This window comes from Leucopleurus acutus (assembly GCF_964270905.1).
Source record: "Leucopleurus acutus genome assembly, chromosome: 9".
NCBI classification, from domain to species: Eukaryota; Metazoa; Chordata; class Mammalia; order Artiodactyla; family Delphinidae; genus Leucopleurus; species Leucopleurus acutus.
In genome coordinates this window covers 50642977-50669324 of record NC_139144.1, presented here as the reverse complement: position 1 = coordinate 50669324, position 26348 = coordinate 50642977, and the positions used below count along the sequence as shown (strand labels likewise).

At 34.4% G+C, this 26348-nt stretch overlaps 1 protein-coding gene across 6 annotated transcripts in view; it reads left to right on the top strand.

The window, feature by feature from the left end:
- PPP1R9A (protein phosphatase 1 regulatory subunit 9A) overlaps positions 1 to 26348 on the top strand; it is a 320392-nt gene that overhangs the window by 173128 nt on the left and 120916 nt on the right. For all 6 annotated transcript variants that reach the window (XM_082846441.1, XM_082846440.1, XM_082846438.1 and 3 more), the window contains exons 3-4: positions 5825 to 5945; positions 24547 to 24651. In XM_082846441.1, the coding sequence (XP_082702567.1) occupies positions 5825 to 5945; positions 24547 to 24651 (226 nt within the window). The remainder of the gene's footprint in view (positions 1 to 5824; positions 5946 to 24546; positions 24652 to 26348) is intronic.

Below are 26348 nucleotides of genomic sequence, written 5' to 3'. Positions count from 1 at the left end.
TCTTGGTGGTGCAGTGGTTGCGAATCCGCCTACCAACGCAGGAGACACAGGTTCGATCCCTGGTCTGGGAAGATCCCACATGCCGCGGAGCAGCTAAGACCGTGCGCCACAACTACTGAGCCTGCTCTCTAGAGCCCGCAAGCCACAACTACTGAAGCCCACGCGCCTAGAGCCCATGCTCCGCAACAAGAGAAGCCACCGCCATGAGAAGCCCGCACACCACAACGAAGACTGGCCCCTGCTTGCTGCAACTAGAGAAGAGCCCGCGTGCAGCAGCGAAGACCCAACACAGCCGAAAGTAAATAAATAAAATAAAAAAATAAATATATATATATATAAAAAGACATTCTTAATTAAGCAAATTAACAACAAAAATATTTTAAGATTAAAAATTTCAGTAGAGGAATTGAAAAGGTTATTGTTGAGACTCAAATTGGTTATCTAGAAGGTCAAACATAAGAAATGTCCCAAAGTAATTTTCAAACAGAGCAAAAAATCCAAGAAAAATCATGAAGGAGACCCAATATATAAGTTGTAATAGAAGGGGAAAAGACAGTACAGGACAAGAGACATAATAGACAAAATAGAAGAAATTTTCCTGAGCTCAAAATATATCTGAACCTCATAATTTAAAGGTCCTAGCCAATTTGTTGCAAGTGAAAGGACTTAAAAAAAAATTCCCATACTCAGGCACAGCCTGAGAAAATTCTAATCTTCAAACATAAAGTGAAAATCTTACAAAATACCAGGCCAAAATCAAAGCAAACAAAGAAGCAAAGGTACTTGCAAAAAGGTAGTTATTAGACTAGCCTCAGATTTCTTATATGTAACACTGGGAGTGGGGAGGTATGTATGATTTCACACACCACTGAGAAGAAAAAGGATAATGATCCAAGAATCCTTTATCCATCCCAGAATATTTACCTATCCTGATGAAAGAAAGAAATTTGCTTATATGTAAGGACTTAAAGGACTTATATGTATCTCCTTCATAATTCTCAATTAGCAAGGAGGAAAAGAAACAAAGAACAGCTTGTTCAACACAGCAAATGTTAGGGAAAGAGAGTTGAAAACTGTGTAAGTATTAAGCATAAAATTGCTTGGATGAAAAATATATAAAGAATACCAATTATTACACTAAACAACACTGGCCAATAATTGTTCCTATAAAAGACACTTTCATTTGAGGTTAAAGAGAATGTAAGAGTGAAGCTTACACTTTTCATCCATTTAAAAATGTAAAAACCATCCTGAGCTTATGGCCCATACAAAGACAGCTGGATTTGGCTGTGGGCCATTGTATTGCTTACAATAGCAAAAGTGAGAGCAATCTGAGTAATCATCAATGATAGGAAAAGGTATATAAATTGTAGCATATCTATTCCATAAAATACTACTCAGCAGTAAAAATGAAGGAGCCACAGTTCCATGTAGCAGTGTGTTATGATTCTTACAAACATGAAATTGAGGCGGGGTGGGAAGCAAATCACAGAAGAAGCCATTCAGTACAATTCCATTTATTTAAATTTAAAAGCCAGGAAAAATTAAACAGCATATTCCTTAGAAATACACAAATAAGTAGCTTTAAAAAGTAGTATTAAGAAAAGGGAGGAATGGTAGCACCATGTTTTAGGATAATGGTTACCAAAGGAAGAGTTATGATTTCAGGGAGGCTTACATTAGTGGGCTTTTGGAGTATTTGTAATGTTTTCTGTCTTTGTTAGTACATGAATGTTTGCTTTATTTTTGTTTTACGCAATGTTTTGTAGGTAAATGTTTTTATAAACTCTTTTGTTTGTATGCTACATTTCATAGTAAAAGTTAAACTAGAAAAATTAAACTAGAAGAGAACTAAATGAAGTAGTTATTTTTAATTTTTTGAGGAATCTCCATACTGTCTTACATAGTGTCTCCAGCAATTTACATTCCCACCAAGAGTGCACAAGAGTTCTCTTTCCTCCCCATCCTTCCCAACACTTGTTATCTCTTATGTTTTTGATGATAGTCATTGTAAGAAGTGTGAGGTGATATATCATTGTCATTTTGTAGCTATTAAAGCTGTAAAAGTTGTATTATAGCTATTAAAGATACAAGATCTGCGCAAATAGATATTCTTTATTCTTGGATGAGAAGACTCAGTATAGGAAAGTCTCTCCTATTCTGTCTTCTATACCTATAAATGAATAAATAAATTTAATGCGGTTCAAGTAGAACTGCCATCAGAGTTTCATTGTTAGAGGGGATTGCATAATACAATACTAAATTTTATATGGAAAAATACAGACCTAAGGGAAGTATGGAAAAGAATGTGAAAGGATTTAACTTCCCAACTATCTGAATGTAACGTGAAGCCTCTATAATCAGAACAAATTGTATACATATAGCAGTTGATCAGTGGAACAAAATACAAGATCCAGGGAAAGATGTTAGTGTGCATGAGAATTTAATAACATGACACATAAGATACTCTAATTTAGAAGTGACAGGGTGCTTTACAAATTGTTCTGGCATAAAGCATCTATCTGAAAGAGTATTAAGTTGGAAAACATCATTTTCATTATATCATATATAAAAATAACTCTACGTGAATTAAATAATAAAATATTAAAAATGACAAAGATATTTGATGAAAATTTATGTCTACATTTATCATCTGGGCTTGTGGGAGGAGGGGCTTAACCAAAATGGAAAATCAGAAGTTATAAAAGAAAAGATGGACCAATTTACTCATCCAAAATTTTAAACTCTTAAAGGCAATATTGTCAAACAAAGCCAAGACATAAGTGATACATTTGAAGGGGGAAATATTCATCATAGATGACATGGAGTTAATAGCTATAATATCCTAAGAGTCTTCGGAAATGATGAGGAAAAAAGAGTCAGGCAAAACTCATTAGAAAAATTGGCCCTTTACTTCAGAGGAAATCTAATGGCCCAAGTTCATATGAATACAAGCTCAAATCTCACTAGCAATGAGGGGAATGCTGAACTAACAGGAGATTTTTTTTCCTGACCTCCAGAGGGTGGTGATAACATCTTCCTAACACAGCCTTATAGTTGTTTCCATCTTGTCCTGGCTGCTTTGCATGCTTAGTGCTCTGCCTGTTCCTAGGAGAGTATATACAGAGGAAGACAGGATGGCTGCTGGGTTCTTGATGGTGCAACCACAAGAATCAGGGCCTTGAAGTTGTGGCTTGGACTTCACCCATGCTTGACATCTCAAAGAAGCTGTACAGAGATGAGATTAGTCACCTGGTCTCTGTGGGTTGATTGTACTCTTTCTTTAATTTTCCTTCGGTTATCACCATGTCTTTCACGTGGTCGGCAATGGGATTGAGGATGGCTCAAGCTGATATAATAGTTTTGCCCACAGTTGGGTTTTCAGCTTTGCAGATCTGAGTAATTTTCCAGTTAGAGCATCAAGAGGAGCTATGGAAGGAAAGAAGATAATTTTACTAAAGCCTGAGTCCAGGCAGGGAAAATGGATTTAAAAACTCAGATATAATTTTCATGCAGGTTATTTGCAGGAAGTAACTATTATATTTAATGGCATGGTAGTATAGAGAATCAACATTTGAGGGGAGCCCTTTCGATATACTGAGTATGGGAACTCAACATTGGCTTGACACGTGATAATTCATAATGAAGAAAAAGTCCTATAAATACAATGAATATGAATAAGAATTCAGCTAACACTTAATACACACCAGAGATTTCATACAGGAGAGAAACCCTATGACATTTTTCAATGTGGAAAAGTCTACAGAGATCATCTCTTAAACTACACAAGAGCAAACACACTGGAGGAAGAGAAAAAAACTTCTTTGAATGTAAACACTGGGAAGGCTTTTGGTCGTCATTCATCCCTTTATCAACATGAACAAATTCACACTCTAGAGAAACCCTATGAATATGATGAATATGTGCAATAATTCAGCAATACAGCTACCTTCATATACATAAGAGAATACATGTGGGAGAGAAGAAACTTTATACGTGTGACCAATGAGGAAGAGCCTTCGCACAGATCTAAACTTCATGTGCGTAAGAAAACTCATTCTGGGGAGAAACTCGAAAACTGTAATGAATGTAGGAAAGTTTTTAGCAGGAGAATGCCTCTTGATGAACATGAATATCTATACTGGGGAAACGATTAGAATGTAATAAATATGGGAAATGACGTGTGCAAATATTCTAAATGTAAGGAAGGAAGGAAAGTCTCCAGTGATCACTCATTTAGTCAGCAGTTTTCACACTAGATACCTGTGCCTAGAATCAATGAGGACGTGCCTTCAGCTGGGGATCACATCAAACATTTCCTCCAGGGAGAGCACTCTACATAGCTTTCTTTAGCACACAGCTGAGCAAACACATCACTTTTGCCAAATGACATACTTTTAAACATATGTAGAATAAAGATGTAGGATTATGAGTTGTACTTAGAAATACTTAAAGCAGAAGCTGGCAGTAACTAATAATCAATGAGATGAACCTTATTCAAAAAATTACTAGTTGAGGGCTTCCCTGGTGGCGCAGTGGTTGAGAGTCTGCCTGCTGATGCAGGGGACACGGGTTCGTGCCCCGGACTGGGAAGATCCCACATGCCGCGGAGCGACTGGGCCCGTGAGCCATGGCGGCTGAGCCTGCGCGTCTGGAGCCTGTGCTCCGCAACGGGAGAGGCCACAGCAGTGAGAGGCCTGCATACCGCAAAAAAAAAAAAAAAAAAAAATTACTAGTTGAGAATACTTATTAACAAATTAAAGGTTATTGCTAAAAAGGCTTTTAAAAGCATCAAGTATTCTATTGAGCACATGAGCCCATTTTCCTTTAACACTCCACCACTGCTGACTAGCTAATACCATCTATTTTTTATGCCGCTAATACACCATTACTATAAAGACTTTGAGACTATCAGAAAATAACTTTGAATGTTAACCAAAAAATGTGGAATGCACATAGTGTATCTTTTATTTCATTAATGTTAAAATATGTGTTCACAGAGAGGAGAATTGGAAATATGGATTTGTAAGTGAATTAAAAAACATGTTTGTCAGTATTGTTCAAAGGGCCAGTAAAATGGAAACAAAAGTGAATGCCTGTTAGTAGAGAAATGGTTGGATAAGTTACGACAGCTTCTCACCATGAAATATGCATTATAAGTGATTTAAGGCTATGTAAGTTGATATCCTTGCGGTATCATTGGATTAGAAAAGTAAGCTGCAGAGAGAAGTAGGTATAATATGATCTTGTTTGTGTAAAGAAAATCAGAAGGAAAATTAAGCCATATATAATATGTATATTTAATTATATGCATATAATGTATATATCGTATCTGATGATACGTTTATATGCTTGTATAGTAGGACAGAGGAAAGTACTGAGAGACACATACCATCTTATTAACATGAATGGGAATATGGACCAAGTAAAAAAGAAAAGAAGACTGCATAAATGGGAAATTCCAGATATATTATGATCACATTTATTTAAATAATATATATATATATGTTTGAGGATGTATGGTCTGTGCTTAAAAATATTATTTAGTCAGGCATATTGATTGCTCAGTAACCAAATTATTACCTTTTTGAGGGATCACAATGGAAGAGCCACTGGCAGTAGTAAAATGAGACTAAACTAATGAGCCTTTTGAGGGGTCTAATTTGACATCCTTGGTCCCCAGCATAGAATAAAAATTCTGTCAGAGGAAGCATATCAATATAGTTCACAAAGAACAAAATTAAAAGCAGCAAATAGATCTCAGCAGCTAATTGTGGACGAGTGTAAAACTTAGGTTGTTTCATTTTTTTTTCCTTTTTCATAGATGAGGATGGACTTGGTATAAGTATTATTGGAATGGGTGTTGGAGCAGATGCTGGACTTGAAAAGCTGGGAATATTTGTCAAGACAGTGACGGAAGGTGGTGCTGCTCAGCGAGATAGCAGGTAAGCCAACTACTGTTGTTAATAACTCAAATCTCCTAGGAAATGTTTCTGGGAATTTCTTTCAATGGTAACTTTCTTTTGACTTTTTAGAACAGAATTTCAGAGTGTGTCTCAGATGTGGAAAATGTTAAAACATTTGAATTACTTTCTGATTTGCAGGCAGAATACATTCCTTTAATGTATATTAGATAAATAGGTGGATGGATCTGTTATCTGTATCTGTCTACCTTTGTATCTGTCCATTCATCTATCTAGCCAGTGGAAGGTGAGCAGAATCATGGATGTATATCATTTAAGAATATGTACTGTGGAGATCAGCATATAGTTTTCACTTCAGAGGTATCAAAACAAATAATAATAGTTCTGGCACTTCTGAAAATGACAGAGGTAGGAGGGAAAATAGGAACTAATTCTGCAATGATGGTAATTCTGGAGATCAGTGTCTCTCAAAATGTGTTCTGTCTAAAAACACAGGTCCTTGAGTGCCACCTAAATCTGGAATTCAAATCTCTAGGAGAGGGTTAAACATCCACCTTGGGTAATTTGGACGCACACCAGAGCATCAGATGGGCATTGTTTTATGTCTTAGCTTTCATCATCTCAAGCTACAAGTACCTTTAAAGATTTGATTAATCCTGACCCTAGGCTCCTGATGCATCAAGTTGGGGCTGAAACAGAAATAAAAGTAGACTCAAAAATATGAGTGCCAAATTCAAAGAAGTGTCATCTTATTTTTTTAGGAACATTGAATAACTGGCGTTGATTTTTTTCAAAGTTTAAGTATGTATCACTCAACCAGCTTATCCAGAAATAATAAACCATGTTGAAAATCATTTGTGAACCTCCAGTGAGACCAATAGTAGTATTATTTGTTTCATAATTTTAAAAACATATTTATATACACAGATGTTTCCCAAGAGGAACTAAATTGATTTATTTAAATAGAAAGCCACACCTTCAGTACCATCTCTTTCTATGTGGTTAGAGACCACATCTTAGCCAGTAGCCTTATTTGTATTCCCATGACACTTGAACAGAGAAGGTCTGAAATGAATGTTTTGAGTGAATGTTCAGCTGAGTGAATGTTTATCACACTTAAAATAAAGAAAGTGACATATTAATATTTTGTGTTTAAAAGTAATTTATTAAGTCTTCCTCCTTTTCAAAGTAGTTAAGGAAATAACCTCTTTGCCCCTTCAATGAATTATATAATGGTAGTAGTAAATATTTCCTATTATTAATTTAGAAACTTTCTTCCAAGTGAGCTAAAATTTGTTTGTAAAATCTGTATCTTTTCTCTTCATGCTTTGTGAAAAACTTAAGTCATTCTAAAGTGATAGGAAATAATTCTTACTGTTAATATTCAAACATATTAAATTATTATAAATCACCTCTCAAGTAAATGAGCCACAAAGCCAAGCCAAACTACAAATTGATTAAAAAGCAAAAAAGTAGAGAATTTTGTATTCATCAGTTAGTCAATTCCCATTGTTCTAAACTCAGAACTATTTGTTTTTCTGCTCTCATTTTTAAAATTAGGTTTGTTTTCTATTAACCTGTTTACTGATTTGTTCTCCCGTGTAGTTATAATATTTACACTGATATGAGAACTTTGCTTTATCAGTCCCAGTGTGCATTTCCTCAATCCTTCTAAATGAATGTTTACCTAGTACAGTAATCCTGCTGTTGTTATAATAGATGCTTAATAAATGCCTCAGTGAATATATTAAAGAAGACAACTTGATGTAATGAAATGAGCAGAATCTTTGGGATCATGTGACCAGGAGTCTTAATTTCATACCCTCTACTTACCAGCTAAGGGATTGAACAAATTACTTAATTTTCAGGTTTCTACATTGCAGGATTTTTGTATGCATTAAATAAGCATGTATAAATAAAAAACCTTCCACAGTGCTGTTTGTGTATGAAGCTGTTCTTGACTGAAGTAGGCATAAGCTTGAAATTTATTAAAAATAGTTATTATGGGAAGTCTTATGAAAAACTATAGAAAGATGTATGAAATAGGTACAGAATCATAAGATTTTGGTGGTCAGAGGGACTTTAGAGATCTTTTCCATACCTTTCATTTTATATGAAAATTGAGTGTGTGTATTTGAAAATAAGTGGTCACATTATTACACCTATGGCAGTGTTCACATCTTTTATTGGGTTGGCCAAAAAAGTTCATTCGGGTTTTCCGTAAGATGTTATGGAAAAACCTGAATGAACTTTTGGGCCAACCCAATAAATTATTACACTATTATTATGACCATTATGGGTATGCTCATTTGCACAGTATTTTAATGTTTGCTATTTAAAAGGTATCAGTATTAAAAAACTACAAATGGAACACTTGGTTGCTGCCTCCAGTCAATAATTTTTTAAAGTTTTGTTATGTATACTTACTGATATAGAAAGATATTGTATTAAGGATTTACAAAACAGTATGATTAGTATAATGCCATTCTTGTGTGGATATGTTTTCTATTCTTTTTATCACTCCCCCCACCTCGCCCCCATCTCTCTCTGTCTCTCTCTTTTTTCTCTTTCTCTCTCTCAGAAAACCTGGATTTAATATACACCAAAGTGTTGAATGGCTCTAGTCTGTGTTTCTTTTTAAATTTCATCTAATATGGAATATTTAATTTTGTATAGAGAATATGTAATATTTTATATATTTTAACCTGCAACTAAAATTAATAAAGTTATCACCATGTGGCCTTGGGAAAGTTACTCTTCAGACCTTAGTCGTGGACAGAATTAAAGTTCTGGGTTAGATGTTCCTTTTAGCTTTAAAAGATTGAGTCTGTATTATAGCTTTCTGGCTTGCTTCTAGCTTCTTAATAACTCTACTTAAGAAAATTATTTCAATTTAATCTCAGATTTGGGCAAACTTCCTTCAAGGTATGTCAAATAAACAGGTATATAGAGAAATTCTTTTCTCCCTCCTCTGCCCGTCCCACCCACAATACAAGAAGCCATTTTTGTTGTGTTGCTTTTACCCCTTCCAAATGTCTCATAAACTCATCACATTTTGAGTACTTCTAAAAATTTGCCATGGATATTTATCTCCAGTCATCTAGTATAGTTAAAAAGTTTTGAGTCTTCCTTATTATTTGATATGATGTCTTAACATTCTAAATGTCTCTTCACATCTGTCTGTATCTTTTCATATGACACCTGAAACGTCGGGGGTGCTCAATAAATATTTGTTGAATGAGTGAATACCTGTGCTTTAATCTCTTTCAAGACATTTAGTACTGGGACCTAACATTTTTCTGTTCTTTTCTTCTCCTCCTTTTTTTTGGGCTACTTTGCCTCTTATAGTTTATCTTGTAATTTAGCTGAGTGGCATGATAGCCATTTACACTTTCTGTGTTAGTTCTAAATTTTTATTAAAATAATACTAAATATATTAACCATTAGTTTTTGCTGCCATAATTTTATGAATGTACACAGGACACTTTAACACACTAATTATTTCTCCAGTCCTCTTTAATGAATCTATAAAGCAAACTGAATTTTATAATAACACAACTGAAAACTCTGATAGTAGAATAAATCATGTGGATGGTAACTGACAAAAGATATTAATAATGCTGGGCTAAAGAGGCAAATTGAAAATGCATTTAAAATCTGTTTTGTTTCTGGCTCCTTATGTTTGTTTCTCAAGCTTTTGCTTGAGAACACTGTCATTTTAGAACACTGTCCTGTTTGTTTATTTTTCAGTTTTTTGGAAAAGGTAATCAAATTTGAACTTAAGGTGCAATGTAGTTTATCCTCATTCACGTGTTGGTTTAAATGATTTTAATCATTTTGGACAATCTTTCTGGTAACACTAACATATAAAACAGATGAAGAATCCTATTCTTCTGCTTACCCTGCAGCAAACTCTCCCTCCTTGCAGGACCTGTCTGTCCCCATTGAGGTATCCTCAAGCCTGGGACAGCCCTGAATAGGAACTTCTGTTTTCATGTGTCCATATATCCTAATTCCTTAGTCAATGGTTTCCTCTCTGCACACACACTCTCTTGTCACTCTTCTAATTAAGCATCTTCACCCCTTAGAGAGTTTTGGGATATTACTGCTCTGATATGTATTTTCATATGCATTTAAAACTTTGCTATCTAGCATTTTGGGGAAAACTCTGTGTTGTCCAGTGTTCATTAATGTTGCTCCAGCTCGTTTCCTTTTCATTCATCCTTGGTTGCTTTGTTGATATAAGCCCTGTGGGGTAGGATTTTTGTTTTTGTTTCCCCATCCCAGATACATCATGTCAATAAATAACTGCCCAGTAACATTAAACAAACTCCAGAGTACTCCAACTTAGATATTTTTACTGGCCTTACCCCCACTGATTCTGGTTTTTAGATTCAGAATTGAGGGATTTCAGAAATATCAGACTGAGGTCGAAAAGCAGTCATATTGCACACTTGTGTTTATGAGCACGTGGAAACATTGAAGAAATGGCCAGGACTAGATGCCTTTTACAAACTAGCCAGCTGCCTTCCTGTAAATTCCATTCCAGTAGACAGTGTTTCCAGGGGAAAACAGGCTATTTCCTCTGCTATTCTGGAAAAAGTTTGGAAAGTCTATTATCTGTATTCTTTCTACTCTGGGGTGGTCTAATGCAGAGAGCCGTCCATTTAATTTTTACCACCAGGACTCATCCTTTGTCTTTTCTGTGCTTCTGATTATGAACCAAGATTTGAGAGGTATTATCAACTACTACTAGTGAGATTGCATCTAAAAGTTACCTTCTCTCAGGGTAAGAGATTGAAGCAAAGTAAGTATCAGATGCCAGAAAACTTTTCCCTACCGTAATAACCACTTATGTAGTAAGTACCCTGCTGGTTCATGACCTTGTGGTTTGTAGGGTCAGTCCATGGTAGCAGTAACCCTGAACAGGTGCCCTTTTTAGTAACCGATATTATTTACTCCTATCACCCCTGTCCAATCGTTTCTACGTCTCCTCCTTCTTCTGCTCATTTTTACAGTTTCTTGAGTTTGTCTCCACATTAATCACCACACAACTTACCTCTAAAAAGTAAATTGAAATGCCCTTCAAATAAAATAGCAAACTCTGTAGAACTTCCCTCCGTCCCTCCCTCCCTCCCTCCCTCTTTTCTAATTTAAAGGTGGCTTTTATTTCCTTGTTTTAATTTTGTATCAGATTTTCAAATCCATTCTTTAATGAATGTATCACTTTGAAATGAGGAAAAAAGTTTTAAAAATTAATACCCTTTTAATGAAAATAATAATCAAATAATATTGAGCTCTTTTTCATCCCCTTAATGCTTGCTGTATTAAGGCAGGCAGGAAGAATTATGTAGGATCAGAAACCTGCAATTTAATTGTGGGATGCTCCTTTCTTACACTGGGCTGTGAATGCAGAGAGCAAATTCAGTCAAATGTCTGTTGCCACTCTTCCTGTTGCATGGAATGCTTTAAAGCTCGACTATCTTCTTGTCTTCTCAGTGACCAGGACCAGTGTTCTTTTTTGGCTGTGTCGGTTCTTTGTTGCTGCGTGCAGGCTTTCTCTAGCTGAGGTGATGAGGAGAGCGGGGGCTACTCTTCAATGTGGTGTGTGGGCTTCTCATTGCGGTGGCTTCTCTTGTTGCAGAGCATGGGCTCTAGGCGTGCAGGCTCAGTAGTTGTGGCTTGAGGCTCTAGAGCGCAGGCTCATAAGTTGTGGAGCATGAGCTTCGTTGCTCCGCGGCGTGTGGGATCTTCCAGTACCAGGACTTGAAGCTGTGTCCCCTGCATTGGCAGGCAGATTCTTAGCCACTGTGCCACCAGGGAAGCCCAGTACCAGTGTTCTTCATTCCTTTGCGGAATCCGTATTTCCACCTAGCATCACTTTTCTTCTCCCTGAGGGACATCCTTTGTATCACCAGGTCTGCTGGTGACGAATTCTTTCAGCTTTGTTTATCTGAACAAGTCTTTGTTTCACCTTTGAGTTTTTAAAATATATTTTCTCTTTGTATAGGATTCTAGGTTGACAGGTTTTTTTTTTCCATTTAGAACTTTTCCCAGATTTTTTTTCTAATTTTAGGCTCATGGATGTGCATGAACATAAGGACATTGACACAGATGAATTAAGAAAATTAGGAAGTGCTATAATATAAATATCAATATTGTTTATTTTCTGCTTAAGTTAATGACAAGCATTGTAAAATTTCTATTGAAAAACAGAAGCCCAAAACCATTTGTATGAGTTCTCCCATCCGTTACATTTTTGAGAAAATGTCTTTTTGGCTTTGGGTTAGAGATTATAGATCTTTGAGTCCAGAACCTTTAGTGTAGTTATTTTATGGTTATTCACATACACATCTTTAATAAAGAACAAGGGACTATAATGCCTCAGTCTAGAGGAAAACTTTTTAGACTATTTCCACAGTCACTGTAAAATGCCATCATCAGTTGTCAAATAAGCATGTGCTAATTTTAATGAACATTTTAGAGTTATAAATTTAATAATGTTCATGGTTGAAATTTTGGAAAGTGTAGAAGAACGTAAAGAAGAAAATAAAAATCTCATGTAATCCCACCATGTAGAGTTGACCACTCTTAAAATCCTGCTGGTGAATTTTCTTCCAGAGTTTTTTCTGTGCATATGCCTTTGTTTACTTACTTAACAAAGATTAAAATCAGTGAATATATAGCTTTAGGGGTTTTGTACATTTTATTCATCAAGATAATATTTGTTGAGTGCTTACTGTATGTCAGGCAATATGCTGTGTTCTTTATATTTTGTATCTTATTTAATCCCTCTAATAGCCCTGATTAAATACCTAAAATTATTGTTATTTCTGTTTTAGATATAAGGAACAATGGCTCCTCTTATATAGTCACAGCAAATAAGTGGCAGAGCCTGGCTATGAACTTAGGATATCTTATTCCAGAGCCTATGCTCAAATAATATGTTATACTATATAACATTACTAAATACTTTTGTAACAATAGAATATATCTAAGGATATATTATGCTGTAGTATTATATATATGAACCATTTATTGTTCATATTGTTATACTAGTATGTTGTTTCAAGGTATTGATGAGGTTAGCATTTTTATATAAAAATCATTGTGAATATCTCTGATTATTTCTTTGAAAGTACTTCCTTGGAGCGGAATTACTGTGTCAAAGTGCATTACATTTTAAATGCTTTAGAAACACATTGCTAAACTGCCCTTCAGAAAGGTTGTTCAATTTGTATTCCCCAGGAGTGTGTCGAAGAGTAATCTACTGCACCCTTAAGATTAAGATTGAATATTGTGTTATAAAATCTTGAATAATTTGATAATTTCTTGTTTTTGCATCTTTTAAGATGTTTACTGGATGCTTGTATTTTTCTTTTTTTATAAATTATTTTCAGTGTGCTTTTTTCCTGTTTCCTTTTTCACAACTGTGTTATCATTTGTTCTTTTAATGCTAATCTTTACAAATAAGTGGTCCATACCAACTGGCTTTACTTCTTAACTGTAAGGAACTTTCTCGTCTACTCCCCCACTCTGATAACAAAAATGATCAAGTCCAATAAACAGATTTAAAGTGCAACTTTAAACTTAACACAGTAAAATTCTGTATTTAGTTTTGAGCCTTAATGTTCTGTCAAATTTATTGCTTCAAAAATTATTTACCTACTTTTTGAGACATTTAAGTAACCTTTTCTTAGACCTAATCTTAAACTTCTCAGTGTCATTATAGTCATTTATTTCTAATGAGATCCATGTCCCTTTCCTTGATTTTTTTGTTTCTTTGTTTTTGTTGGTGTGTGTGTGTGTGTGTGTGTGTGTGTGTGTATGTGTGTATGTATGTTTGTGAGAGAGAGAGAGAAAGAGAGGCTTCCCAGGTTCTCCTTCTATATAGATACTCCAGTTTTTCACCCTGCATTGTAAGAATGCTTCTCTTCCAAGCTGAGCTTCTTGACCTCATTTTTGTATTCAGCCAATGAACTGATTTTTTAAAATGACTACATAAATTACTCCCGAATTTGTATCCCAGTCTCATTGCATGTAGACCTATTCATTTATTTCACATATATGTTATTTTTATCTCAAATTCATCATAAAAGAAATTTAATTCCTCTTTTCCTTATTCTTTTTTCTTTCCCTTGATATGAACAACCTGTGTTTTCTGTGTTGATTCTGTTTTTCATCACTTTAGATGTAAACTTTCTAGTCATCTTTTATTCTTTCATTTATTTTACCCATTAATATTGTATTGTATTGTATATTTCTTTTCTTTGGAATGTCCCTCAGATTCTTCTTTTGTGTTCATTCTCTGGGCCACATCTCTGGGCCAGGCCTTTCTCTTATTCCTTGTGTCTGTGGGCTTCTTTCAGCTGATCTTTCCCATTTTATCCTTATCCTGGTCCCAAGATTATTCTTCTGCAACTGTCACTTTGTTTGCGCAGCCCTTTTGAATAGCAGCATATAGTTGCTCTACATTTTTTACCAGTCATAACCCAGAATCTTGTTGACATTGGATACCAGTGTTATTTCTTAAGTACATAGTCTCTACTTTACTCAGGAAAAGTACATTATTGTCTCTGTTAGTTTCCTTCCCCAACCTCCTTGCACATCTGAGTCAAAATAATAAGTACTAAATCTACAGTATATTAAGGCTGTATGATATGTCAGTTACTGCACTAATCCTTTTACATATGATTTTTGCTGATCTTTACAACCAGCTTATGTGGTAGTTATAGTAGACCTTCTCTATCTAAACTAAGGATTAATTGTTTCAGGAATTCATAGTTGAAGAAACTTAAGGTTTTATAGAAAACAGGATTAAGAAAACTGTGGTGTGAGGTAAATGAGTGAAAGCATATAAATAAACTTCTGCTGAAATAAAAGAATCAAAATGCATTGTAAAGAAAGAGACTATCAATTACACATTTTAAAATTTTGCTGTAATAGGTATAGTATCATTAATTTACATTTAATATTTTGCATGCTACATACTTTTAAATAGGATATCCCTTTCCAACCCCCATCCAGTATCAGGAAAATGGTTGTAAGTTTGTTCTACCTTATTGGTAATGGTGTGTATTTTAAGTGGCATTTTTTTCCCCAATCCATCATCTTTTCTTCAAATACTCATTGCTTTTCTGGTTTTGTAAATTTGGAGTTGTTAACTACCAAGGTCTGGGACTTTATAGCTCAAGCCATCCATCTCCCTTATTCATTCTTAACTTTCACTGTGCTTGCAAGATAGGAGACTAGGTCTGGGTTTACTTTACCTCAGATTTCTTTCTCTCTTTCCAAGGCTCCTTTGCAGAAACTTTCACTCCCAGTCTGCCATCTACTTTCTCCTTCTTTTCTTTTTCTATCTTTCAGTAATTCCTTTCTGTGTTTCTCTACATCACACAAATTTAACAATATTAACAACATAGAGATGAGGAAACAGCAGTCGGGACTTCTTTTAGATTATCAGTAAGTGAAAGCTTTGGGATTGAAATTTAGATCTGAGCGTTCCAAGGTTCAGGTTTTTTTCTTACTGCCACATTTCCTTTCATCCTCTTCACCCTACCCAGAATCATATTTTTCTCAACATTTTATTACCTTCTACTTCAGGGCTAAGCTTAGTATCCAGTTCCTCAATGAAACCATTTAACTGCCATTAGTTGAGCCCAGCTGAACTCTTGGCCTCTGTACCCTTAAATGTAATAGACTGTAGCACATGCATTTGTGTTTGTTTTTCATCATGTTAATGTGTATGGTGTATCCCTGGATTCATTGTTAAATCTATCCATCTATCTATCTACATATATAACTGAATCACTTGGCTATACACCTGGAACTAACACAGTATTGTAAATCAACCAGAGTTCAATTTAAAAATCCAAAAAAATTTAAAAAGGAGTATCAAACAATATCTGGTAGCATCAGCATTACGTGGGGGTATAAAATATAAGATCTAGAAGAGGTTCAAGAATTAAAAAAATCATTAGGCTTGGATAAGCAGATAATTCCTCAAAGAGAAGAGCTGGGCCTTTAGGAGAAGGCTTTTGAGAGGGTAGAGAAGGGATTTTTGGCAAATATTTTGTAAAAGGTACAAAAGCACAAATGTGAACAGTCTTTTCAGGGTATGGCTTATCTTAGAGCTTTTAGTTATGTGAGGATGTTGTTGGATAAAAAAATGAAAAATGTTGAGATGATATTAGGGATTGATGGTAATGTGATATTTGGTTAGATAAATAAATGGAGACTTTAACAGTGTTTATAGAATAGAAGGCTTAACATTGTTAAGAAGTCAAATGTCCCCATATTTATCTGTAGGTTCAAAGAAATACAATAAAAATCTCAGGAGACTTCTTTTTTTTCTTTTTTTTGGTAGAAATTGACTAGCTGGTTCCAAAATGCATATGGAAATGCAAAGGACCTAGAATAACAATTCTGAAAAAGAATAAAGTTAGAGGACTAACCTTACCTTTCTCAAGACTTACTACTAACTTCTGTAACCAAGGCCATGTGATATTGGTATAAAAATAGAAACAGAGATCAGTGAAGTAGAATAGAAAGTAAGGAAAGGATTGAGACAGATATAGTCAGGTGACTTTCAATAAAAGTGCCATGATAGGGCTTCCTTGGTGGCGCAGTGGTTGGGAGTCCGCCTGCCGATGCGGGGGACGTGGGTTCGTGCCCCGGTCCAGGAGGATCCCGCGTGCTGTGGAGCGGCTGGGCCCGTGGGCCATGGCCGCTGGGCCTGTGTGTCCGGAGCCTGTGCTCCACGGCAGGAGAGGCCACGGCAGTGAGAGGCCCACGTACCGCAGGAAAAAAAAAAAGTGCCATGATAATTCAGTGGTAAAATGTACAATCAATAAATAGTCCTACAAGAATTAGATATCCAGTATTCTGTAATAACCTAAATGGGAAAAGAATTTGAAAAAGAATAGATACAGATTCAGAATATAACCGAATCACTTCACTGTACACCTGAAACTAACACAACATTGTTAATCAACTATACTCCAATATAAAATAAAAATTAAAAAAGAATTAGATATCCATATGGAAAAACAAAAAATCTGAACCACAAACCTTACCTCACCCCGTATACAAATTAACTCAAAATTAATCATAGGTCTAGACATAAGAGTTCAAACCATGAAATCTCTAAGAGAATACATAGGTGAAAATCTTTGTGTCCTACCATTAAGTAAAGATTTTTGAGACAGGACTCAAAGCATGGACCATCAAAGAAAAAACTGATAAACTGAACGTTATTAAAATCAAAACTTTTGTTCTTTGAGAGGCACAGTTATGAAGTGATAAAGGGAAGCTATATAGACAAGAAGAAAATATTTGTTAAACATACATGTGAGGACTTGTGTCAAGAATATGAAGAACACTTACAACTGAATAACAAAAAGAACCAGAACTCAATTTTAAAAATACAGATGAAAGATTTGAACGGTTATTTTGAAGAGAAAAATATATGAATGGTCAATAGCATATGAAAAAATGGTCAACATCATTTGTCATTAGAGAATACAGATTAAGACTGCAGTGAGATACCACATCTACTAGAATGGCTAAAGATAAGAATGCTGACAATATAAAATGTTAGCAAGGATGTGGAGAAATGGAACACTCCTACATAGCTTGTGGGAACATAAAATTTTACAGCCACTTAGGAAAACAGTTTGGCAGTTCTTTTAAAGTTTAACGTATACTTAACCTTTCAAGCCAGCAATTCTACTTGTTGGTATTTTCCGAGAAATGAAAATGTATGTCTACATAAAGACTTATATGTGAATGGCAACTTTATTCATAATAGACAAAATTGAAAAACAAATGTCTATCCTGTGCTTTACTCCATACCTTCTGAATGAGAATTTTGGAGGAGGTGCAACTTGAGGAATCTTTAATTTTCAAAATTGCTCCATTCTTCCATTGCAGTTAGGCAGTTTGGGAACTAGTGCCCTAGACTATCCTATCCAGCATGGTATGGCCACTGCTAGCTCATACTGTACTTTTGTGCAAATTTGAAAAATATCTCTCTCCCCTCCTCCCTCCTAGGCACTAATCTACTTTCTGTCTGTAGAGATTTGCTTCTTCTGGACATTTAATGTAAATGTAATCATATAACATGTGATCTTTTGTGATGACTTTTTTCACTAGTATACTATTTTCAAGGTTCATTCATGTTGTAGCACCTATCAAATTTCATTTCATCTTATTGCCAAATAATATTCCATTGAATGCATATGCCACATTTTGTTTATTCTGGCAGTTGATGGATATTTAGATTGTTTTTACTTTTTGGCTATCTTGAATAATGTTGCTTTGAACATTCACGTACAAATTTTGTGTGGCCATGATTTCATTTCTCTTGAGTATGTAGTTAGGAGTGGAATTTTGAGTCATATGGTAATGCTATGTTTAACCTTTTGGAGAACTGCTGGATGGTTTTCCAAAGCAACTGCATCATGTTATATTGCTACCAGTAATTTATGTGGGTTGCAGTTTCTCCACATCTCATGAAAACTTGTAATCTTTTTTTTTAATTGAAGTATAGTTGATTTACAATATTATAGTAGTTTCAGGTGTACAACATAGTGAATCAATATTTTTTATAGGTTATGTTCCATTTAAAGTTACAATCTGTCTTTTTAAAAAAATTTTATTTTATACTGGAGTATAGTTGATTAACAATTTTGTGTTTAGTTTCAGGTACTACCTTTCTTTTAATCATAACCATCTTAGTAGGTGTGAAGAGGGGTCTTATTTTAGTTTTGATTTATATTCCCCTGATGGCTAATGATGTTGAGCACCTTCTTCATATGCTTATTTGCCTTTTGTGAAACTTCTTTGGAGAAATACCTATTCAGATCCTTTGCTCACTTTTTGAAATTGAGGTATAATTGACATATAACATTATATTAGTTTCAGGTGTACAACATAATGATTTGATATTTGTATACACTGTGAAATGATCACCACAATAAGTCTAGTTAACATTCCATCATCAGATGTAGTTACAAAATTTTTTTTCTTTTTTTTTCTTGTGATGAGGACTTTTAAGATCTACTCTCTTGGCAGCTTTCAAATAGGCACTACAATATTATTAACTATAGTCACAATTCTGTACATTACATCCCCATGACGTATTTATTTTATAGCTGGAAGTTTGTATCATTTAACCCCCATCACCCAGTCTGCCCATCCCCTATCCCCTACTCTCTGGCAACCACCAATCTGTTCTCTGTATCTGTGAGCTGGTGGGTTTTCTTGTTTTGTTTGTTTGTTTTGTTTTTTAGATTCCACATGTAAGTGGGATCATATGGTATTGAATATTTTTCTTTGACTTATTTTTAAGTTGGGTTGTTTGTCTTTTTATTATTGGTTTGTAACTGTTCTTTATAATATTCTAGATACCAGCCTAAAATTTTTCTTCCAATCTATGAGTTACTGCAAATTAAAACCACGATAAATACCATTAGATACCTATTAGAATGGCCAAAATCTAAAATGCTATCAACATGAACGCTGATGAGAATGTGAAGTAAAAGGAGCTCTCATTCGTAATTTTGTGCTGTTATCATTTCAAACTGTACAAATGGCAAATGGCTTCTTAACTGTCTCATGATTTCAGCCTCTCTCTTCACAGTCCTTCTCTTCCTTTACCCCTAATGGAGGAACATATTAGCAGTTCTCAAATATATGAAGGGCTATCATGGAGAAAGGAATTGACTCGTTCTATGTAACTCTGGTAGTAGAAGAACTACACTCTTTTCTTCTAAATTATATTTTGAATAAATCCTTCAAAACTCAGTAAGTTTTGGGCTTCCCTGGTGGCGCAGTGGTTGAGAGTCCGCCTGCCGATGCAGGGGACACGGGTTCGTGCCCCAGTCCGGGAAGATCCCACATGCCGCGGAGCGGCTGGGCCCGTGAGCCATGGCCGCTGAGCCTGCGCGTCCGGAGCCTGTGCTCCGCAACGGGAGAGGCTACAACAGTGAGAGGCCCGCGTACCGCAAAAAAAAAGTTTTGTCAAAATGCAGCACATTTTATAGCATCTTTCTGGCCCCACATGGTATAAACCAAGGTAAATAAAAATCGCTTCTTTAAACCTTCCTCAACTTTCTCCACACACTCAAGTTTTGATGTTCATTATGTTCTTTCATATTCTAAAACAGGCTGATACTTTTGGACTAAATTGCTATTCATTCTCTTGAAAAACAGAAATTCATTCCATTACCTTACCTACTCATTTTTTTTTTCTATCGCATTGCTGTTAGCATAGTCTTAATTACTCATTTTAAATTTAACTCATAGTCTACCTAACCACCTTCTAGAAGCAACCTTCACTCATAGATAGGAAGTTGATAATAATCACCTATCATACACAAGCAATTTAGCAGACTAACAAATACAATTTTCTACAGCCACATGTACTATTTTTACATATTCTTAAAGTGCAAGAATAAACACGTTCATTAACATGATGCAAAGTTATAGTAACTTTGTAACATTTTAACATAAGGAGAGTTGTATATATTAAAAGCTTTATGACCAAGGTTTTCGAAATAACTAAGAATCTTGGAAATCATGTTTTAAGCTGACACTCTATAAAACATAATTACCATTGATATAAAAGTTTGTTAGTATTATGATTCAGTTTAGTTGAGCACAATTTTATATTTTTTATGCTTTTTAAACTTTATGTAGGGGTACTTAATTTATCTGATCAGTATTTGTATCAGAATTTTAGGAAGTTCAGATTAACTGGTCTCTTCAGAAAAATACAAACCCACACCTTTACAAAATCATGGAGAAAACATAGATAGGTATTTTAAACCAAAATTATTTAGTTAGTCTTATTTGTCCAAAGACTCACTTTTATTACATGAACTTGGTCTCTTATATGAAAATACTTCTGAGCTTCTAGCAGAATCTCCAAGAAGGATTTTTTTTCCTAAACGTCTAGCACATTTAAACTCTCATTAGATACTAAAATATAAGATTTATGAAAGTGCTTATTATTCTCTATGAACCAATTAGATTATCGCTCCTTTAATTTAAGAGGCTTTATAATTTAGTTTATTAATACCCTTCTAAGTTAGGAACATACTTCATACGCACACAGTGAGATCATGGGTTCTCTCAATTACAGCAGCACAGAGAATTTGTAGCCTCAGTTCTGCAACTTCAGAAACAGGTTAAGTAATCCAAGAAACAAAAAACTCACTAGTCAAGATTCAAAGGGCTTTTTGCTTTCTAGTGTTCATGAATTTTTTTTAATGAAATAGTCTGAGATCCCAAATAGACAAAGAAATTAAAGGATAGCAACTCAAATTCTTTATCTTCTCTTACATGGGAGATAACAGATCCCCATAATCCCATTAGAAGTCCCAAATGGTCAGATTATGAAATTACACTCCCAGTCATTTCTTCTACCAGTGGGGAATTATTTATTGTTGTTGTTGTTGTTGATGTCGCTGTTATCTAGTACATACTAGGTCCGGAACCAACATGGCCAAGAACCAAGAAAAAAAAAAGTCAAAAGTATTGAATTAGAATAAAACATGATAGCAAAGATAAAGTTCTGTTGCTGCTTTAGACTAACTCTGGGGACCAAACAAAAGTCCATGAAGGCATTTCTGTGGTAACACAATTGAATTAGTTTTGTGAATCCACTCTGGCCTCTTATGGAAACTCCAAAGCTATTACAGGCTAATATTCAGAGTTTAACAGATGACTTTCATAAATATAAAACATACATGTATCAGACTTTATTCAACTCACTAATTAATGAGAGAACCAGTGAGATGGTAAGTGTGGTTCAAAGAACATTTTAGGAGTAGGTGTTTACATGCAAGTTAATAAAGTAATGTTAGAATAACATTGCTAAGATAGATACAAAGCCAGTTAATATTCTACAGGGAAATAAACCATGACCTATGGGATTATCTTTAATAACAGAAGAAAAGTATCTGATTTTATTTAGGACAAACGTCTACAAATTAACGTTCTACTTTAGTATGTCTAAGACTTTTAATCAATTTTAAAAACAGTGGATCAATTAAAATACATTCCCCCAAATTATCCTTGGTTGGGCCTGTTTAATAATGTATGTACATGACATTGAAACAACATATTGCCTCTCCTTTGGTTTTTATTTCCAAGCTTTAAATAACTTTTCTTAATACATAGCAACAGCATGTGATATATACAACATCTGCTCAAGATAATTATAGTAGCAGTTAATTTTTATTGATGGGAAGAAACAATATGATAAAGATTCAGTTTTTCCCAAACTTATCTTAGAAATCAGTATAATTTTATTAAAACTCCAAAAAATGTTTTTAGAGAATTTGGCTAGTAAATCCAAAACAAACTATGAAAAGAAAAAGCCCAAGAAGAGCTCAGAAAATTTTGAAGACAATGAACTAGGTAAAGGGAATTACCCTATGAAATATCAAAACTAATTATGAAACAATGTAAGTGTGCAAAAATAGACAGTCAAGTAGAAACCACATTGATGCACATTTGAAACCTGACAGGGGCAGCACTACAACTCAGTGGGTAAAAAGTGGACTATTAAATGTTGTTAACCCAATTGTTTATATACTTGGAAAAAATAAGATTGTTAACGCATATCATAATAAAAAATTATTTACAGGTGGATAACTAAAAATGCAGAAAAACAAAATTTAAGACCTTTAAAAGAAAATATAGAATGTTTTTATAACCTTGAGGCACAAAGGGATTCCTTAAACAAAACACAAAAACTACCTAATATAAAGCTAAAATTAAAAATATGATTATATTTTTAAAAACCACCATTTCCCTCAAAAATGTGAAAAGATGAGCTACAGATTGGGCCAAAGATATTTGCAACATATTTAATTAAGAAAGTGTTAGTATACAAGATAAAGACATCTTATATAAATCTATGAGAAAAAACACTCAACAAAGATTGGTAAAAGGTTCTAACAGTTTTCAGAAGGGGACATTATGACTCATAAACTTACGAAAAAACTGAACCGCACTATAATCAGGGAAATGCAATTAAAATCACATGATACCTTTTTACAATTATAAGTTTGGTGGTATTTAAAGGGTCTGAATATACCAAGTATTGGTGAGGGTGTGGAGAGACTCAGAACCTCTCTACAGTGCTGTTGGGAATTTGCACTGGTATAAGCATTTTGAACTGAAATGTGTCCGTTTGCCAAAGTTGAAAATGCCTGTGTTCTTTGACTCAGAAATTCTGTTTCTAGCTATATATCCTGGAGAAACTCATACATGTACGTAAGGAGACATATGAAATTAGTTATTACATCAGTATTCATAATAGCTAAAATTCAAAACAATACAGTGCCCATCTGCAAAATAATGGATGAATATATTTTAGAATATTCATGAAAGATAATACTATATGCTTGTTAAAATGAACTAGCTAGGTTATCACTTATCAACTTCTGAATTAAGTTGGCTTCCTATTTAGACCTACCAGAACAGAGAATAAAAATACTGCCAATCCAAAAAATAAATAAATTAATTTAATTAAATTAAGTAAAATAAAATGAACTAGCTAGAATTGTATTTATAACCATGGATAAATCTCATATATAATGTTGAGTGAAGAAAACTAAATTGTAGCAAGAGAGGTATATTTCATAATGTTTGAAAACTGCAGATGTACACATATTGTGCCTCTTCATGTGTATGTATTATTTATATTTCAAAGCATCAGTAGAAAGGCTAAGCATCAAAATTAATGATAGTTACTTCTGTAGAAGCAGAGAAGGGAATAGAATTGAAGACAAATAATAAAGGGGCTTTGGCTTTTTTGTAATATTGTTTTTAGAAAAAAGTCTGACTCAAATATTGCAGTGCCGGAATTTGATAAAGTTGGGTGTTGGGTACATGAGTGTTTATTATCTAATTCCCTCTGCATTTCTCCATGATTGAAATACTTCATTTTGAGGAATAAAAAATGGTATATATAAAACATGTATACAACTTTAAAGGCATTATATGATAAACTACAATAATACTATATATAGCTCCTAGACATAAATAAATATACATACACACGCACATACACTCATGTATGTGCGTGTGTGTGTATATGTGTATTTATATACGTGTGTATATCTATCTACCTATATAGATACACTTGTGAGCATTACACATACACTTAACAAGCATTACATAATTCAAGTATACAACTTGAATTGGAAGGATTCCCTGCAATTCCTGGTGATATTTTTCCTTGGGGAGGAGAGGTGGGATGAGGGTTAGGTATGAGGCCCAAAGGGTATTTCAGTTGGCTCTGTTATGTTTTATGTGATTTATTATGGGCTAAAATATGGTTTAAATGTGTCATCCATTAGCAGTTATCAATTCTTTGTGATAGGAGTATGGATGTTGGATAAACGGAATCTCTCCACTTATTGCTTATTTCTGTTTTTCAAAATAATTTTTAGAAAACATTAAGCTTTTGACTAAGATCTGGAACTTGGAGACAAATTTTGAATCAATAAGAGTATCTTGAAAATCAATTTTGTCAATTCATTTATTGGGAATGGTAATATATTATCAGAAAAACTAATTGTGGGTAATTTTTTCCCTCTTCCCAAAGAATACAAGTCAATGACCAGATTGTGGAAGTGGATGGAATCAGCTTGGTGGGTGTCACACAGAATTTTGCTGCAACAGTTCTCAGAAACACCAAGGGCAATGTCAGGTATGTGGCTTGAGATGTACAATTTGGTTACTTGATATTTTGTTGAATTTTAGTTTTCTCTCTAACTGTACCTATAATTACAGGAAGAATTTTATCTAAATACTAAAAACTTGCCTTTAGTTTAAAATTTTTCCTTCTTTATTGTAATTAGTTCATAAATGTAATTTAAAACTAAAAATTATAGTATTCTAGAAAGACACAAAGATATGAAGTGTACAGTGTGAATCAATATGGTTAATTACCAAGCTATGTTAGTTTGTCTTATTGCTAACGTAGCAGTAATTTCTAGGAAGATAGAATTTCTCAATAAATATGAATTTAGACTCCAAATCCTTTCAATAAAACCAGTTATACAGTAAATTGAAATTGAAATGATGATACATATATCCAATGATACATGTTACTAGACAAGCAGGCTGAATGATAAATCATTAACCTTAAAAGGTTAATAAATGCATTTTTAAATCTCTTTATTGTTTTAAAGAATCAGGAAGGACTAATCTTTGGTAAACTATAACTTTTCCAACTTAATAGGACAGAGGGTACATTATTTTGGACCTTAAATTTATATCCAACCCTGGGGTCCTGAAATTTGTAGCTTGGAAAACAAATAAAGTAGTCCTGAGCCAACTAAGGTCAAGGTTTAAAATCCATTTTATTTGGTCACAGGGTACTTATTTTTTTAATATAGTATTGCTTATGCCTTATACTTTTCCATAAATCCTATAAAGGAACACATAAGAAGACATTATTTACTGTGTGTAGTTATGAAAGTGTTTTAGTGTTATCATCATCAAAATGAAACTGCCAAATATTCTGAAAATATCGATTAGTTAATATTGCTATAAAGAGAGTAACATTAGGATTTTATTGCAGCATATATATATATATATATATATATATATATATATATTTTTTTTTTTTTTTTTTCCCGGTACGCAGGACTCTCACTGTTGTGGCCTCTCCCGTTGCGGAGCACAGGCTCCGGATGCCCAGGTTCAGAGGCCATGGCTCACGGGCCCAGCTGCTCCGCGGTATGCGGGATCCTCCCGGACCGGAGCACGAACCCGTGTCCCCTGCATCGTCAGGCAGACTCTCAATCACTGCGCCACCAGGGAAGCCCTATTGCAGCATATTTTATGTTGCACAAGCATGGGTTTAGGTTTTATAATTTAGACTTTTTCAATTGGAAAACATCCTTTAACAATGAAAGGAGTGTTTAAAGAATACAACCTAAATGACTTCTATGGATGCTATTTTAATGCTTCAAGAATACCCGTCATCCTAAGAAAAGTATGTAAAATAATTGGAAAGAGTGCAGGGAAAACTGTCTGATGTACTCTCAGAGCTGCACGGGTTAGCCCCTCAGTAAATGTGATTGTCTCTGCAGAATTGCTGTCTGTTCTTGAGACAGCACTTCTCTGTGTCAGTGAAGAACTTGGTTTTGAAGCTGCTCATTACACTCTGCAGTGAATTTTAAAGTGAAATAAAGTAAGAAATATGTTCAACTTATAAGAACATTTCTCATTTGGAAAAAAGTTTGTGGTTACATGAACTCATAGCCATCCCTTTCTTTCTCTTCATAATTTTGTGCTCATTTCAAGCCTTGTACAGATGGCGAATGGCTTAACTGTTTCATGATTTCAGTCTCTCTCTTTAATCTGTCCTTCTCATCCTTATCCCTAATGGAAGAACAT